Below are 607 nucleotides of genomic sequence, written 5' to 3'. Positions count from 1 at the left end.
CACAGCGGTCGGTCTCCTCCAAACAGAGGGTCACTGGTTTGGACTTCATTCCTGGGCTCCACCCTATCCTGAGTTTGTCCAGGATGGACCAGACATTGGCAATTTACCAACAGATCCTCACCAGCCTGCCTTCCGGAAACGTGCTCCAAATATCTAACGACCTGGAGAACCTCCGGGACCTTCTCCACCTGCTGGCCTCCTCCAACAGCTGCCCCTTCCCCCGGACCAGGAGCCTGAAGACCTTGGAGGGCCTGGACGATGCCCTGGAAGCTTCCCTCTACTCCACAGAGGTGGTGGTCCTGAGCAGGCTGCAGGGGTCTCTGCAGGACATGCTACAGCAGCTGGACTTCAGCCCTGGGTGCTGAAGCCTTGAAGGCTTGGAGAGAGCCTGAGTGGACATGTTTATCCAGGCCTCCAGTCCCTTTCTCTCTCACTCCTCCAAGCCACCTTCCCGAAGGTCAGTTCTGCCGGGGCTTGGCCACAGCCAGCCGCCAGTTGTTTGGGCTGAAGGATCCCCCGAAGCACAGGACTGACAGCGTGAGCACATGCTGCCCCAGAGCCAGGGAGGGTCTGCACATCAGCCTTGAGAAGCACCAAGTTTTTGAAT

General features: G+C 58.5%; 1 protein-coding gene across 1 annotated transcript; it reads left to right on the top strand.

Moving 5' to 3' along the window:
• Positions 1 to 6: 6 nt before the first annotated feature.
• On the top strand, positions 7 to 589 carry LOC102258447 (leptin). The gene has a single exon (XM_005852801.2). The coding sequence runs from the start codon at positions 84 to 86 to the stop codon at positions 363 to 365; it is 282 nt and encodes a 93-aa protein (XP_005852863.1). The 5' UTR covers positions 7 to 83; the 3' UTR covers positions 366 to 589.
• The last annotated feature ends 18 nt before the right edge of the window (positions 590 to 607 follow it).

This window comes from Myotis brandtii, unplaced genomic scaffold (assembly GCF_000412655.1).
Source record: "Myotis brandtii unplaced genomic scaffold, ASM41265v1 C41336764, whole genome shotgun sequence".
Lineage (NCBI taxonomy): Eukaryota > Metazoa > Chordata > Mammalia > Chiroptera > Vespertilionidae > Myotis > Myotis brandtii.
The sequence above is the reverse complement of the archived record's forward strand: the minus strand, read 5'-3'. Positions and strand labels throughout refer to the sequence as shown.

What these genes read in the sequence shown, in the direction of transcription:
- LOC102258447 (XM_005852801.2), top strand. Translation starts at nt 84, where the DNA reads ATGGACCAGACATTGGCAATTTACCAACAGATCCTCACCAGCCTGCCT.